Source organism: Notolabrus celidotus, chromosome 9, assembly GCF_009762535.1.
Source record: "Notolabrus celidotus isolate fNotCel1 chromosome 9, fNotCel1.pri, whole genome shotgun sequence".
In the NCBI taxonomy this organism is placed as follows: Eukaryota; Metazoa; Chordata; class Actinopteri; order Labriformes; family Labridae; genus Notolabrus; species Notolabrus celidotus.
Window position 1 is genome coordinate 13,092,274 of NC_048280.1, and position 14,519 is coordinate 13,106,792.

Genomic DNA, 14,519 nt, shown 5'->3' on the forward strand with positions numbered 1-14,519 from the left:
TAAATCTTCTCTTTACTTGGAAAATTACATTGCGAGTGCTCATGATGAATACAGGTGTCTTTCATACATGGAAGCGGCTCAGCAACCAGTCTTCCTGTGGCAGGCAGCTCCCTCACAACCTCTTGATCATCTTCGTTAGTGTCCAGCCAGCGTTCACAGGGAAATGTATACTTCTCCTTTGTTAATGTCTTCATCACAGTCGCCTTGTTAGAAAAATACAAGACAAAACTTTAAGCCTTATTTTCATTTAAATAGACATGAATCTGGATGATTGTTTCACACAGAATACTAAGACATCAACCTTTTGGTTTGATTGAATATTTAAACTTCATATAATCTAATGACACTCTCTAAGTTAACAGAGTAATCTTCACTGTCTTATTATACTGTATACTGTTTATTGGAAAGAGCTAGCCCACATGGCAGAGCGTATGTGGGTAAATTACAAACTGCATATAATGAAAGGTAGCTGATGCTACTTTGGAAATAGATTTCTGATATTGAGTCATTAACAATAGGTTGTAAAGACAAAAACAGAGACATAAAAACAGGATGATGTTACTAATGTTAGCTGGGTTATGGGTGAGCCAAGTTTGCTAGGGCTAGAGCAACAAAGCTCACTTGCAGAGGATAAGAGCCCTCTAATAGCCAGCACACCAGCTACAGACAGAACACTCACAACTTGCATGAAACTAGAGTTCACATCAGAACAGCATTTTGGCAAATTAGAAAGCAACCTGAATGTCTGTGAGCAGCTATTGTGTAGCTAAGAGACACTTAGTTTTTTACCCCGTGCAGTAAAAAGTGTGATGGATGAAAGCGGCACACTCCACCTTTAACTGATGTTATAAATCTGTGATTGTTCCATTATGAGAAAACAGAGTTATTCACCTTACTTAGATGCCATCCTGCGAAAGGATTCCTCTTCTCATGCCAGATACGGAGTTTGCTCAAAGTCCCCAAATCAGGCAGCTCAACCTGTAAAGTCCCATCAAGATACAAACAAACAGCTTTCTTTAAATCCCTTAATATCTGACTGTTGTGATTGTTTTTTTTTGTTTTAAAATACTAGATACCCACCATAAACTTGTCCACCTGTCCTTGTTCAAAATTGTCTGTCTTGTTGTTCAGTCTCATCTCATCGCTCTTGCCCTTATCCCCGTAAACCTGGAAGGAGATGTCTGCATCGGTTCCTGCACTGGCTATGTCAGACGTAAAGATCCATAAGGACCAGGGGTGCTCTGAGGAGAACCACATCATATAATCCACTTTAGTTTAGGAGCTCTGTCACAGTGTATTTGATCTTAGATTAGATAACTCGTGTCCCATTTAATTTTTTAATGTTTTTTATTGTAACAAAGAGGTAAAAGTAGCTCCCCATGTCCCTCTGTACTGCCAAAAGAGTTTAATAAGTGAGTTCATTTTTCTCACAGATGGAACCAACTGTGCAGTTGGGTTTACAGACTATTTTAATATTGTGTAGTCCTACCCTCTGAACATTTAAGAGAGATCAGTCCATGATGATTTTAAATGTAAAGTATAAGACTGTTAATTGATTTGAAGTAAGGCACTTTACAATACTCACTTTGTATTTGTGTGGACACAAGAAATAAAGCTAATGCACAGATTCTGTTGTTTAATTTCCTCTGAAAGGAGATACTGGACCTCATTTTGCAAGAAAAGGGACAAACAACACACTAAAAACAAAGTAGAATGAAGGTAGACTGCCTGCTGAGTCATTATGCAAATGTCTGAAACAAATGTTGGAGTTTTAAATGGGCTTTTGAATGTTTCGCTCAGTGTTTCAGGAAATGAGAGGGAAAATGACAGCATTAAATTCTGCTGAAATACATAATTACACACATTGTACTTACTCTTCTGTCTCTTCTGTCGAAGTGAGACCATCTCATAGAGCTCTCTCTCTATAAGCCCATCTCCCTCCTTCTCGTCCAGCCATTTACTACACGGGAAGGTCTGCTCTATACCTGTGAACGGACAGTACACCACCACCTACAAGAACATAGATCCCTAGTTGGTAAATAATCAAGTTGTAGAGTTTGCATATGTGTGTGTGTGTGTGTGTGTGTGTCTGTGTCTGTGTGTCTGTGTGTCTGTGTCTGTGTCTGTGCAGTTTACCCTCTCACAGAACCACCCAGCGCTGACTCCATCGTTATCGTGTCCGATGGTGACTCTGCTGAGGGGACTGAGGAGTGCAGCTATCTCAACATTGAAGATGTCTGTCAGGGCTCGCTCAAACTTTCCTCCCTCTAAGAACACCTGGATCAAATACATCAAAGACAAGTCTAAAGAGATCATGAATCATCAGCTGTGAGACAGATATGCAAAGAAGAGAGTCAGTCCCATTGGTCTGAATCTATGAATTCATAATCACACTGGGGAATTAGTTTGAAAGGAGGGTTTTCATTTTGCTGTATGCATGATATTTTAACTTCGACTTTTTTCTTTTTTGTCAGAGTAAGCTGCAGCAGGTAGTTACAGAGCATTATGGGTTATGAAATATGCAACAAAAACCCACCATGGTTTCAAAAAGAAAACACGCTGAGACTCTTTACAGAAAAGAAACAATACTTCCCATACTGCCCAACAAATAAGCAACGTTTGAAAAATGCCTCGAAACAGACTGTTTAGCAACAAAAATGTAGTTAAAAATAACAAATAATAATGTTGTTTATGTCACTTTTCAAACTACCCTGACTCTGTGAAAACATCCCATTAGAAAAAGGAGTATAAGACAAATCAAAAGAAACAAAAGATTAAAGCAAAGCAAAACCTCTGGATTTCTGATAGAAATATATTTCACTCTGCCATTTCTTTTTTATGCTAAGTTGAATATCTTTATTCCCTCCATTTCACCCAAATGAAAGGTACTTTATTAATCCCCAGGGGGGGAAATTAAATGTTTTCACTCATGCTATTTTTGGACATGCTACACATACAGTTTTTTTTGGTATATACATACAAATGCACACAAATGCAGTGAACATGCTTAGGGAGAGATGTAAGAGTGCGTCAACCAGCGCAGTTGGGGGGTTTGGTGCCTTGCTCAAGGGTACCTCGGCAGTGCCCAGGCAAGTGAACCAGCACCTCTCCAGCCACCAGTCCACTTGTCAAACTTCATCCATACTGGGACTCGAACCGGCGACCCTGCAGTTCCCAAGCCAAGTCCCTATGGACTGAGCTACCGCCGCCACAAATGTAAAGTCACTGCTGCAGCTATGTTTTTAAATGGGGTATAAGTTGTCTTGTCTGCGTCTAGACTACAGCATCTTGTCATTACCTTGCCACTGTTCTTCATGCCTTTCGTGCCGTGCATCACGATGTGGATTTTGGAGTTGGTCCCAGCACCTCGTATGTTTCCTGTCACAATCTGGACATTGTACACAATACCTAGTGGGTACAGTTACATGTTAGACTATCAAGGGTCAGTGCGGATCACAGCACAAATACTCCCCCTAACAAGCTGAGCAGGAGCCAAATCCGTGAGATCTAAACATTGATAGTCTAACCAAAGGATTAATGATCACACATCTGACCTCTGGTAAGCTGGGAAGAATACATAATGTTCATTTTGGACTGAATAATGTGGTGTGAAACTGAAATGACATGTTCCTTGGAAAAGGATATGTTATTGTACAATCCTTTATTCTGTATTTTTAAGACTAGGTAAGCAGATTACTATTCCAAAAGGAGGAAAATTATCTGGAGAAAGAAGCCAAACAAGAGATTGATTTCATTGTTGCATTGGTCACCCTCCCTAGCATGAAGTTTCTTTTTTTTAGAAATTAAAACTGAATGCAAGGCAGTTTTGTCAAAGTCGGAAAACATTTACCTGTGGGCTGGCTCCCCCCCACCAAAACGTCTCTTTGGATCTTTCCATCATCTTCATCCAAAGCAAACCAGCGATTGATCGGAAAATCATACACTATCTTGTTTCCCATATCATCCACAACCACCTGTAAAAAAAGAAGAAGAAGAAAATATGAGGCAGTAGTGAAAAAATGTTCTCTTTTCATCCTTTTTTATGTGCTTTTCCACTTAACCCTCCTGTTATGTAAATTTCTCTAGAACAGCAATAATGTTCCTGGGTCAATTTGACCCGGGGCATATTCAATTATCCAAAAGTGTCAGAACCCCAAAAAATCCCAATACACATTTGTTTTCATCTATTTTTTTACTCCATTACTAACCATTTAAATCAAGATTTAGTCCATTGGTGTTCTTTCATTCTCACAGATCATGGTTCAATGAGGATAACTCACTCGTTTTTCATTAAAATTCATGTTAAAACTTTTTAAATGTACATTGGAAAGCCCTAAATAAAAATACAATAGTTTTACATGACATATATTTTTGTCTATTTTATTTTACATTTTGATTTTTTTTTTAATGAAGTGATGTTGATAAATTAACACGACACCTCTTCTGCCACATGCTGCCCAGATTTTTATGCTGCATTTAGCTGGTTTGGAAGGCATATATTGCCTAAAATAGACTTTAAAAAGGGTCAATTTGACCCGCAACATAACAGGAGGGTTACACTTTTACCCTCTAATAGTAAATGTATGCTATTTTATCTGGTATGTTTGATCTTCCATGTTAAAAAGCAAACATTACAGTCGGAGGAAGAGAAAATAAAAACCAGCAGCCACAGTTTGTCCCTGTTTTAACTACAGTATAGCGTCTTCTCTACAGCCGGGATAATAAAATAAAGATTCTTTGATTATGACTGATTGAAGGGGAGAGCTTTTATGTAAATCTTCATTTTTGAGGATGATGACTGACATCATTTGATTTATGCTTTGTCCGCACTTTTGAGACAGCTGATTTTGTTTAGTAAATTTGCAGCTTTTGAATCCATCAGCCTTATGAAACTTGAACACTTGGCTTACATATCAAACAGTAAAAAAGTTTTTAGCAGCAATGACATAGCAGAACTAGGCTTGAATAATTTTGCAAAAAGGCTCTTTGTACTCCAAAATATATGTAAATATATTCATCATTATTGTGAGTCTCGATAGCAGCACAAATGCAAAAATGCAAAGATACGATTCACATTTGTTGTTCCAGGTGATCTTTGGTGTCAGCCTGTGCTGCAGTCACCAGCAAATCCACCAACCCGTCTCTCTGCTTGATGTAAGGCAATCTCTTAATGGGTCATGGTTTCTCTTTACAAAGAAGGTAGAATAACGACAGGTGTTCCTTGTGTGTGTACGTGTGAGCTTGCGCATGCATGTGTCTGTGTGAATGAAGTCATCTGTCAGTCTCACACACAAAGTGGAGGAGGAGGGACAGGAGTCTCATATGAGACAACTGAGAGGAAAGAAGAGGATCACATGTCTTAAGTACCTCTGCAGAGGCGGAGCTGAAAAGAATGAGCTACAGTAAGACTTTAAGACAGAGTTTTGTTTCCAGATAAGGTGCTGTAAAACATGGGAGCTACACATGATGTAATAAATGAAAGTAACACATCGTCTTCTGTAATCTGCTTTAACCCTCCTGTCGTGTTCATCCTCCTCCCCTCACTTTAGTGTTCCTGGTCAAAATTGACCAGTCTGTTTTAACTGCTCTTAAATTAACACAAATAATGATTAATCACCACAACAATTTTAATCAAAACCCTTTTTAGCTGTGAACAATGTCTCAGAGTAGTGGTTAACATGAATAACTGCAGTGAAAATACACATAGGCACTGAATATGTTTTCCAAACTGAACATGTAAGGAAAAAAAGAAATGGAAAGCCAGAGACCAAAATGAGTGTGTGTGTGTGTGTGTGTGTGTGTGTGTGTGTGTGTGTGTGTGTGTGTGTGTGTGTGTCTTGGGTTGGTGTGTATGGGGATGTGTAACAAGGTTGATTAAAAACACTCAAAATCCAATGAAAGTGGTGATCATCACTTGTATATGTTGAAGTGCACAGTGTGAAGGATATCATGATGCCTTGAGGCAATCAGATGTAAAACACAACATTTATGAGTTTTTAAGTTTTAAAACGGTCAGATTTGACCCGAACACGACAGGAAGGTTAACTGATGAGCCGGTTTTTGTCTTCAACAATAAACAACATCTATTTGGACTGTGTCTTACCTTGTCCACAAACCACCCTGCCGAGGAGCCTTTGTTATTATGGCCAATGGTGATCTTTCTTATTTTGCCTAAGTTTGGTGCCTCAACGGTGAACTTGTCCTCTGTGCCCTTTTCAAATTATTTTTGTCGTTGTCAAGTCGCCTTTCACCTTCAACATCAACAAAAAAAAAAGTAACAATAATCAGTTAAATTACAACCTGAATGGAAAAGAACTAACACCACTTTAATGTTACACTTATGTGTACATACAGTAGGTGAGAGACAGACATGTTAGTGTTGTGCAACGTTTTACCTGTGTCTCCAAACTCCCCAAAGATATTAATGAAGACATCGGCATCGGTTCCACTGCCTTTTACATCCGCAGTAAAACACTCACTCCATACTTGTTATCTTGAAAAACAAGAGCAAAGGCTGAAAAACAAACTGTAAACAAACACTTCCAAATAGTCTGAGCTACCACGGTGTGAATTAAAACAATCTTTATTAGCCCTGATTCAATTGATCCTTGTGTGAATACTAAAAATACTACCCTTTATTGATAAAACAACTCTCTTCTATAATGGATTCTAAATCATGTGTTCATACATACATTTGGGCATCTCCATAGGATCCATGCTACCCAGCAGGTCTCTGACGTAAAGGCTGTCTCCCTCCACCTTACTCAGCCAGTTGTTACAAGCAAAGTAGAACCTCAGGTGAGGCCTGATCACATCCGTCACCACCACCCTGTCCAGGAACCAGCTGGCACTCATGCCAGTGTTGTCATGCTCAATCCTGAAGAAACATAAGTTAACATCTAGATAATTAGTCCTCATTCTTTTTGAAAATGTATAAAAAGAGAAATAAATTCTTCCTTGATCTAGCCCAAGTTTAACAATGTTTGCAGCATTTGATCTTTGCTATACTACGAACAAGTCAACTGTGAAAAAGGAAAAACAGTTCTTATCATAAATAAAATGTCCTCAGTCAAACATACCTGATCTTTTTTAAAGGTCCAACATTGTGAGTCCTAATTCTGAACACATCAGTTTTAGCCCTTTCGAAAGCTGTGCGACTCCTAAAAATCACAGAATTATCAAATTTGACAGACATCCTGATTTCAATCAAACTTCTCACTTATCAAACTCTTCAACTGATATACATGCAAAAAGGATAGAAACAGTAAAATGTCAAGAAAATCTGTGAAAATATCAAACATATTCCAAATTCACTCCCATTGCACAATGAAACAGAAAGCTTTCAGACCAAATCACACAGCAAATTATGACATGCACATTTAACACAAAATCACAGCACGCAGAGTGATGTCTGAGCAGTCATTCTACTGAGCTACTCCCACCCGTGCATTAAGTGATGAATACCTCTTTTCTGTGCTGTTAAGAAGGAAAAAAAATACAGTTTTAGTTCAAGCACAAGAAATCACTAAATTAAACATGGAGCAGTGTGATAAACAAGTTCAACCTTTGCTTTTTCTTTTTCTCAATTTTCATCCCAGCAAGCTATAACAATCCTGCTGCAAACTGAAGTTACAATAATCTGCAGAGGACTTACTTGCTGGCCAGGTGAACTTTGGGAGTGATGCCATATTCTCCGAACAGAATGATGAACACGTTGGCATCAGTTCCTGCTCCTCTCTCGTCACCGGTGATAGTCACCACCTCGTACACTGCAGGGTTCAATGGAAACATAAATCAAAGTGTGTTTCAGAAAGCAGATTTGAGGAACAAACAAGGGAAAGTGTGGTACACAGGGAGAGATGGTGAAGTACATTAGTAAACATGTTCAATGATACACAAAAAAGCTGCTATCTGTGTGTCTCATTTCTGTCCTTTTAATTAAATCTTTCTCTTGTGTAAAACTGGGAATCAGTAGAAGTCAGATCAGACAGCTGGTGCGACAGCAGCTTTAAATCAACATTTATCATTCAGTTGCAAAGAGCTAATTTTATATGGGTTTGAGACTGTGGCTACTAAAGTTTTAAGCCTTTTTTTAATCAAGAAGTCTCTTTTACTCGACTTGACTCTTCATCCCTGTTATTTCTAACAAATTAATATGAAATAAACTCCTCACCAAATTCTTGTCCTGTGCCTTGGTGCCACTATGCAGGGCACTTTTGGGAAACTTCCGCAGGACTCTGACTAATCTTTCAAACCCTGAGCACGACTCAAACTCAGATACAAACTTTGTTTTCGCTGAACTTAAGACTGTTACTTGTACTGTACTTTGTTTTCCAAACCTTATCATCTGATGTGATCATAGACTGTATAAAGAAATGGGTGACATGACAGCTCCCCCAAAGATGAAGCCAAAACAAAATTCAGAGCTCCCCATAGACTGTATAAAATATGGACGTAGTATCCGTGACATCACCCATCTGTTCCTGAGAGCTGTTTTGAAGCCAATCGACGGCGGCAGCCATATTGGAAATGCTGAACTCAACCAGGCAGAGTGTGACGTAAAGGGGCGGAGTTTGAGACTCCTAGCCAACAGCTATGAGTTCCCGACTGGGAGACAAGTCAGTCATGTCCTTATTTGGGCAAAAACTCCTAATCATAATATCTTCTGAACCGTCACGTTAGAAAAAAATTCACCCCCCGTACAGTGTGTGCCGACAGAGAGATTAGCTTCGTAGGGCCAAGCCGGTTTTTGAACCAGGCTGTAAACATGTTTATTAATGCTGCAAACATCGTCTTCTTAGAATTGGTGTCTATGTGGTTTCCAGTGTTTCTGCAGCCAGCCTCAAGCGGATTCTCGATGAATTGCAGTTTATAACACTTCCGCATGGGCTTTATCGTTTGAGACCGGAGGTTGCCGCTTGGAGCTCCCCCAAATGACTGGCTACAGTAGAGGTGATAAGACCCAGCTCCTCCATGTTAATAGATGAGTCTTGGCATAGGTCAAACTATATAATCAAACCACGGGTCTAATAAAGTTCTCTCAAACAAAGTCTCTGTAATCACAATTAGCGGTAATGATGCTAATTTATTTAAAAATGCTCTTTTTTTTTAAAATTTTGGATTTAATTAGTTATTTGACACTAAAAATAGGGTATAGGGTTACGCCATGGTTGACAGCTCTGTTGACATATGTAGCTTCTGCTGTATCGTTTGAATAGGATTAGAGGAGTAGGAGAGGAAACCTTAACTACAACAATTCTCTGAACTCAACAACCAAAAGTATCTGCTCCTGACCTACACAACACGCTGCAACACTGTGGACTGTACAAACCTGGTGGATCTTTGCTGTGTATGCTTTGTGTGTATTTAAAGTTTTGTTTAGCAGAAGAGGAAGGCCATCAATGGCACCAAGAGCTGATCTCTACTTCACAGACTCTGGCTCCAATCGCCAAGATGTCAGCGTCCATTGCTGCGACACGTTTGTAAAATGGTAGGTGATGGAGGAGGTCTATCTTAATGTGCAGTCCGTGGTTGTGATGATCAATCCTTTCTTTGTTCAGCCATAGTAATGTTAACTTGCGGCTCAGTAGAATTTTCAGAAAATAGCATGCAGCTTTTACATGTTCTTTCTGGGGTCACTGCTAACATTTGGGATATTTTATTCTGAGTTACAACTCTCTTTTTAATATCACGTTCCCAATAAAACTGTATCTGATTACAAGGGAATTTACAAAATTAGAGGACAAATATTTATTTAAACTACATAATTTTTACTGCAAAATTGCGTTGTGTGAATTGACTTGTTTCCACTGTTTTATGTGTGAAATCAAACATTCAGAATCGTTTACTTTCAGGCTTTTTATATTCAGCACTGAGAGCCAAAAAACAACTTTAAAGGACTAAGAGGTACTTATTAGGACGTGAAGCTATCTTGTGCAGACCTAAGTGAGTGGCAGGTGTCATATAGCTGTAGGTTGAGATAACATACAGGCAGTGCATGGATACTACTTCAGTGAGCGTTATGTTACCCTGGACATTAACCAAATGCTTGAGCCACATAATCAGAATCACGTAACTGCAATCAAGGGTTCATGTCTCTCAGTGTCAGGTGTCTGGCTTCAAACAGAAGTTGCATAGAGTTAATAAATGCATTCTCTGTCTGTGCACGCTTCTTTAACCTTGTCATTTCTACAATGCACATTTCAAAGGTTAATTTAAAAAGTTAACTGTTACCTTTCTTTTTGTGATACTCATCCTCGTAGTTTTCCACCTTTTCTGGCTCATAGTTGCGGAGCTCACTCTCATAAATTTCAACATAATTCTCCACCTTCTTCTTCTTCCCTTTTGTCTTCTTGTTGTCCTCATCACTCTCTCCTTTCTCTGAACCTTTCTTCTTCTTTTCTTTCTTTTTCTTCTTCCCTTCCTCTTCATCCCCAGCCGTCCGTTCTTCCCCTTTCTCCGAGTCCTTCTTGGATTTTTTGTCATCTTTGGACTTTTTATCTTTTGACCCCATCTTGTCTTTGTCCAAAGACTTCTTTGTTCCTTTCTTCGTGGTCTCAATCACATCAGGGAGTTTTCCTCTTCTCTTTTTCCTCCAGGAGTCATTGCTGTTATCCTCATTATCCGAGTTCTGCGAGTTGCTGCTCAGCTCATCCCCGCTCTCCTCTTTGGCTTTCTTCTTATACTTTATGACCTTTTCTTTATCTCTCCCTTTGGTCTTGGTGCTCTTCACATCAGGCCCTGATGTGTCTGAATTATATCCTTCTTCATCGCTGTCTTTAAACTTCTTCTTTTTCTTCCGTCTTCCAACATCCTCTGACTCACTTACCTGCTTACTTTTCTTCTTAGGCTTTGGTTTCTGATCCTCAGAGTCCTCGTCATCCACATCTTTGGTTTCCTCCTCTGCACTCTGTCTTGTTTTTTTCTTTTTTGGGGGCATCTTTAATTTATTTACTACCTTGTAACTGTAACCAATTCCTGCAGTTCCGGTGAAACTTGATTAAACTGACCTGTGACTGCTGAGGAGTGTCCAACTGGCAACACAGGTACAAATCAGCAAGCTCACAGACTGCTTTTTGGCAGGCGGCTGGGGAAGGCCCTCTCTGCAGGTTATCCTGACCTGGAGAAGAAGCAGATGCTGACCTCATTAAAATGATAATTTGCATGTTGTAACCTGACCACAGGAGGAAGCCCCCCTGACATAGAGTACTGCTAGAAAATTCCAAAAAGGTCTGCATTAATAAACACTTTAGCTGCTTTCACCTACCCCTTACAGGTATACAGTAAATTCTTATTTTAAGTGCTTTTGTACGTTTTTTGGTCTTATCATGCAGTCATACATTATTATTATGGTTGTAATTGTGAATATGACTCTCAAGAATTTAAACACAAATGTTCTTATCGCAGTCACTGTGTGGAAACCTATGGGAAAAATTACATCGACCTTGCTCTTTTGGGCTTGTTTTGCTTATCCATTGGCAGCTAACTACCTAGCTACTTTGATGGGGACAGTCAACTAAACACACTGGGAATCCTTCTGGGACACATTTGTAACTAACAGACTCACTCACCTTAACACCTTCACCTTTAAACCATTTTATGTTAAATGCTTCTACAACATGTTATCTGTAAAAAACCAGGCCAAACTCACACGCATAACCACCACAGCTTCTAAAATAATCGGTCTCCCCACACCAAACCTCACAGACTTAAAAAACAGGGCCATCAGACGTATCACAACCTCAATAGAACAGGACATCACACATCCACTAAACGTCTACCTCATCCCACTCCCCTCAGCGCGCAGGTAGAGAGCACTGAGGTGTACAGTAGAAGGGCACGCCTTGGCAGTAGCCTGATCCTTGCTGTCATAGCGAGCCTGAACAACAGGCCTCACTGAATGAGATGACTTTGACTGAGTGCTGATGTCTTTGTGGATACTTTGTTGAGCTTACACTGTACATACAGTGTAAGTGCTTGTGTTTGTCTATGTCTGTGGAGATGCAGAAAGGTGTTGTGGAAAAGAATTTCCCAAGGGGACAATAAAGTCTAAAGTCTAAAGTCGTATTGGGGGGAGTAATTAAGGCATTATGAAACATTTTTGGAGCAGGGATTGACTGCTCATTCTCAACAATTTATCTGGGTAACATTGCAGCCCACCTCTCAGCTAAGGATAAATACTTGTTAAAGATTTTATTAGCAGCCAGCAAAAAGGCTGTGACACGAAAATGGTTGCATTTTTTGTTGGTTGAGTGGATAGACATTGTGTCTACTATTGAAAATATGGAGAGAATGATTTACTTACTAAACCTAGGAACAGAAACATGTTTGCATTACTGGGAAAAATGGACTGTGTACGTAGCGTTGACGGATTAATAAGCCATTACTGGACTGACTGTATTTCCACTATTATAACACATGGATGTATAAATGACCTACTGTTTCTGTTTCACTGAGCTGTATTGTCTACCTATGCCTGTTTACAAAAATAAAGTATAAAAAAAATAAAATAAACCATTTTATGTTGATTTATGTTACTTTGCTTTTTTCAAAGGCTAATGTACAAATTAAACTATCCTTGCTCCCTGCTGTTTTTAGCTAGCCCCTAGCATCAATCTGTCCAACTGTCATCACTGAATAAATAATAATAATATTTAACTGCACTTCAAACCATTGTTACTCAAAGCAATACTCACTAACATCCAGTGACTTTACAAACAGCCACTGTCTGGAATGGTATTATTCTGTTGCTTTGTTTGAAAATAAATGTTACATACAGAAACATAGCATGATTCTGCTGGAAGTTTAACTTCTGTCATCTCAAACTTATTTGTCTTTTGGACAGCCTTGGCAGCCAGGGTTAGTTATGTAGTCAATATATTATCTCAGGAAAAAAAAAAATCTTGAACAGACCAAACGAAACAGACACAAGAAAAATCGAATTGCCATCATTTGTTTTCATTTTGCTGACATGAATTAGACAAATGTTCAATTAAAAACATATTTCAACAAGTCAACTTACTGTACTTGCATTAAAACCCTGAACTGCTCAAACCCGTGAGATTGTCCCCTTGTGAGTTTGCTCAAAAGGTGACTGGACAGTTGATTCAGGCACTATGATTATGTCTCACACTGTATTGAGCCGTTGTTTAAAATCTTGAGGCAACATTTACAAAGTTGTCAGTGTTGAGTGGAGTTTTGTTGGAAAATAGTTGGATGCGCATTTGGTATACCACACTGACCCCTAGTGGCCTTGCTCATTAACCTTAACAAATTCTGCTTCCCCATAATTCACCTAAAGAAGGCATCTACGCATCAAAATCGTCCATAAAAAAAGGTAATGCAGCAACAGTTTTATTCATGTTGAAAAATGCAATACTTAAAATATTAAAACAGCATTTGTTGGGGTTTTAAGTATTTCTATTTTTTGAAAATTTACTTTAAGCGCTTCTTGCCATTACTGTTTCTGTTAGCAACATTTGCAGCTTTAGGATTCTAGTGTATGATGCATTGGTTATTTATCTTGGTGTGTTCTTTAACTCTACTTAAGTAAATGCTTTTCAAAAAGTGGAACTTCACCATGACAGATAATTTGAGTACATACCTATAGGAAAATAAATTTAGAGAGGAGATCTCAAAAGTGTTTCATTTATGTCTCCTAGACAACAATGAGATCTGTTTGAAAGCAAAATGAGACTATAGCTTATGTCTCCTGTTTCTCATTCTTGCCTCTAGAAAAAAAAAAGTTGCAAAAAGTCTCAGCTTAGTCTCCCTTTCAGTTCAAAAGGAGATCTGGTAAAAATCTGCAATGATTCTCAGGTATTTCTCAAGTGTTGTGACTCCTTTTGAGCTCAGGTGGAGAAATCAGGGAGCTCTCTCAATCGTCTCAATCTAACCTCATCCATTTGTTTTTGTCAGACTCAGTTTCTGTGTCTCAAGTTGAGCTCAGATGGAGCAAAGAAAGAGCCTGAGCTCATCTTTTCATGAACATTTTATAGTGCCCTGCAAAATTAAGATTTCAATGTAATTGTCCACAAGCTTACAATTCTCATTAAAACATTTGAACCTCTTGAAAGATCAGTTATTTAGATTTCAAATGATCTCTTCTTTGACTTGACACTATGGTCCTTCCTTTACAAGTCTGTTTGGAACAAAACAACTTCACAAAGATTTAGTGGATTTGAGAGAAATTGCAAAAGATAGAGATTTCATACCAGGTATGACAGACCATTTATTTAAAATATGGGCCGCAAAAGGGCCGACCAGATTTAGCCAGATTATTACAATTAAAGGAGTGGATTCTTGTGGGCGCTGTTGGCCTAGCGGTCTAAGCGCCCCACATACAGAGGCTACAGTCCTCGTCGCAGGGGTCTCTCACTACTCCCCACATTTCCTGTCTCTCTTCAGCTGTCCTGTCAAATAAAGACAAAAAGGCCAAAATGAGATCTCTCAATTAAGTCTCAAATAAGACTCATGTCATGGTCTCAACTATTTCTCCTAGTGAATTTTAGGAGAAACTA

The 14,519-nt window shown here is 38.9% G+C and overlaps 1 protein-coding gene across 1 annotated transcript in view; it reads right to left on the reverse strand.

The window, feature by feature from the left end:
* The window catches only part of loxhd1b (lipoxygenase homology domains 1b), a 33,197-nt gene extending 20,012 nt beyond the window's left edge, over positions 1-13,185 (reverse strand). Inside the window, 17 exon segments of the mRNA XM_034691168.1 lie at positions 68-203; positions 892-978; positions 1,081-1,241; positions 1,875-2,010; positions 2,137-2,277; positions 3,299-3,408; positions 3,851-3,974; positions 6,104-6,222; positions 6,225-6,251; positions 6,396-6,473; positions 6,476-6,493; positions 6,693-6,877; positions 7,080-7,160; positions 7,465-7,476; positions 7,655-7,769; positions 10,234-11,119; positions 13,027-13,185. Coding sequence (XP_034547059.1) covers positions 68-203; positions 892-978; positions 1,081-1,241; positions 1,875-2,010; positions 2,137-2,277; positions 3,299-3,408; positions 3,851-3,974; positions 6,104-6,222; positions 6,225-6,251; positions 6,396-6,473; positions 6,476-6,493; positions 6,693-6,877; positions 7,080-7,160; positions 7,465-7,476; positions 7,655-7,769; positions 10,234-10,939 — 2,236 coding nt within the window. The 5' untranslated portion in view covers positions 10,940-11,119; positions 13,027-13,185.
* Between the last annotated feature and the right edge of the window lie 1,334 nt (positions 13,186-14,519).